This window comes from Acanthisitta chloris, unplaced genomic scaffold (genome assembly GCF_000695815.1).
Source record: "Acanthisitta chloris isolate BGI_N310 unplaced genomic scaffold, ASM69581v1 scaffold16305, whole genome shotgun sequence".
NCBI classification, from domain to species: Eukaryota; Metazoa; Chordata; class Aves; order Passeriformes; family Acanthisittidae; genus Acanthisitta; species Acanthisitta chloris.
In genome coordinates, this window is record NW_008672310.1 from 130760 (window position 1) to 132493 (window position 1734).

The 1734-nt window shown below is 46.8% G+C and overlaps 1 protein-coding gene across 1 annotated transcript in view; it reads right to left on the reverse strand.

Moving 5' to 3' along the window:
* The window catches only part of KDR (kinase insert domain receptor (a type III receptor tyrosine kinase)), a gene marked incomplete at its 5' end in the record, with an annotated part of 28391 nt that overhangs the window by 13388 nt on the left and 13269 nt on the right, over positions 1–1734 (reverse strand). Inside the window, 2 exon segments of the mRNA XM_009074473.1 lie at positions 1123–1227; positions 1494–1629. Coding sequence (XP_009072721.1) covers positions 1123–1227; positions 1494–1629 — 241 coding nt within the window.

A 1734-nucleotide genomic window follows, 5' to 3' on the forward strand; every position in this document is an offset into this window, starting at 1 on the left:
ACTTTGTGAGTGTACTCTGCTGTTTGACTCTCACAGAAACACTGTGCTGTGGCTGTTGCTGGGATCCATGATAAGGGTCCCATGGGTCCACAGACTGGGAGAGATAGGGCCAAACATGCCTGACCCTGCAGCTTCACCAAAATCCTGGAGACATGGCTGGTGTCCTTATCCCCCAGGGACAGAAGGGGAAGAGAAAAGAGCTGAAGCAGTGGGGATCTGCTGTTTGACTCTCACAGAAACACTGTGCTGTGGCTGTTGCTGGGATCCATGATAAGGGTCCCATGGGTCCACAGACTGGGAGAGATAGGGCCAAACATGCCTGACCCTGCAGCTTCACCAAAATCCTGGAGACATGGCTGGTGTCCTTATCCCCCAGGGACAGAAGGGGAAGAGAAAAGAGCTGAAGCAGTGGGGAGAGAGGGGCAGAGGAGGCAGCTCTCTGCAGATTGCCTGAGCACTGGGAAGCTGGAGGGACAAGGCTTTCCAATTTTTACTGACAGTACTGCATGTTCACCCCACTGCAATGAGTCTGCAACAGCTCCTGCCTGCACTTGTGACTGCTCAAACTGTACCAGTCTTTCCCACCCTTCTTCCAGGACAGTGCAGGGTGGAACACAGCCCACAGCTGCTGGGAGCCCCATTTTGCTGCCCTGGTTATGTCTTCTTTAGGAACATTGTGTCTGGGAACTGCAGATTTCAACTTTGCTGTGGCAAGTGCAAGGCAGCATAATATGATTTAAAGTGAGGAGAAAGCTATTCCAAACTACGACTCGTTTTGGAGTGTGCCTAAGCCATTGTCTTGAGACTTGCAGAAAGCTCCCTACCGGGATGCATAAGGCAAAAAATGAACACATGCAAACTGATTGCAGGAGCAACTTTATATTCCAAACTTGAGTAGATCTATAAAGCAACAGCTAGGAGACCACAGTCACATTACTCCAGTTATTGATGAGGGAAAGGCATGCACTTTCCCTAATCATTGCTTCATGATAACAACTGTTAAACTAAACTTGTATAACCACTGGTACAAACATTTTGAATTTTTTTCTATTTATTGGTTATAGTGTTGACAATTATCCCTATACTACATACTCGAGGTGAAGTTTTATTTATTATTTTTACCTTTAAGCATTTTGACTGCCACTGTTTTGCAGGTAGCAGTTTTGTCAATCCCAAACGCGTCTGCTTCTATGACTTGGCCAAAAGCTCCACGTCCAAGAGGTTTACCTTGAAGTGAAAACACAAACATATTTGCTTGGCACAGCAGACAAAAGATGTAGGATAAACAGCAACTCCAAACTGAGTTCATATCAGAATTTAACAGAGGACTTATAATGTAGGGAGGGTGCATCATAACCTATGTGGACACAGAGCCCACCTGGGGATCCTGCAGCAGGGCAGCCCCATGTCAAGCCAGGACATGAAACACCCCCCAGCATAGCATCACTAAATGTCTGTAGCATCACTAAATGGCTCAAGCAATGGAGACACACCTAGTTTTAGCCGATCTCGGGGAAACTCCCACTTGCTGGCATCGTACGGGAGCCGTTCACAGTGCTCGTCTATAGGGACTTCATCAGGATCCATTATGATTGACAAGTAGCCAGTCTTCATGTCCCCTCCATTGGCCTGGAAAATGGTATTAGTTGCAGTTCCACAGATTTTTTTGCTGGCAATGTGCAGGCAAAGTGCCATTTTCTCACTTTGTAGCGTTTCATTAGTTCCCAGAAATGC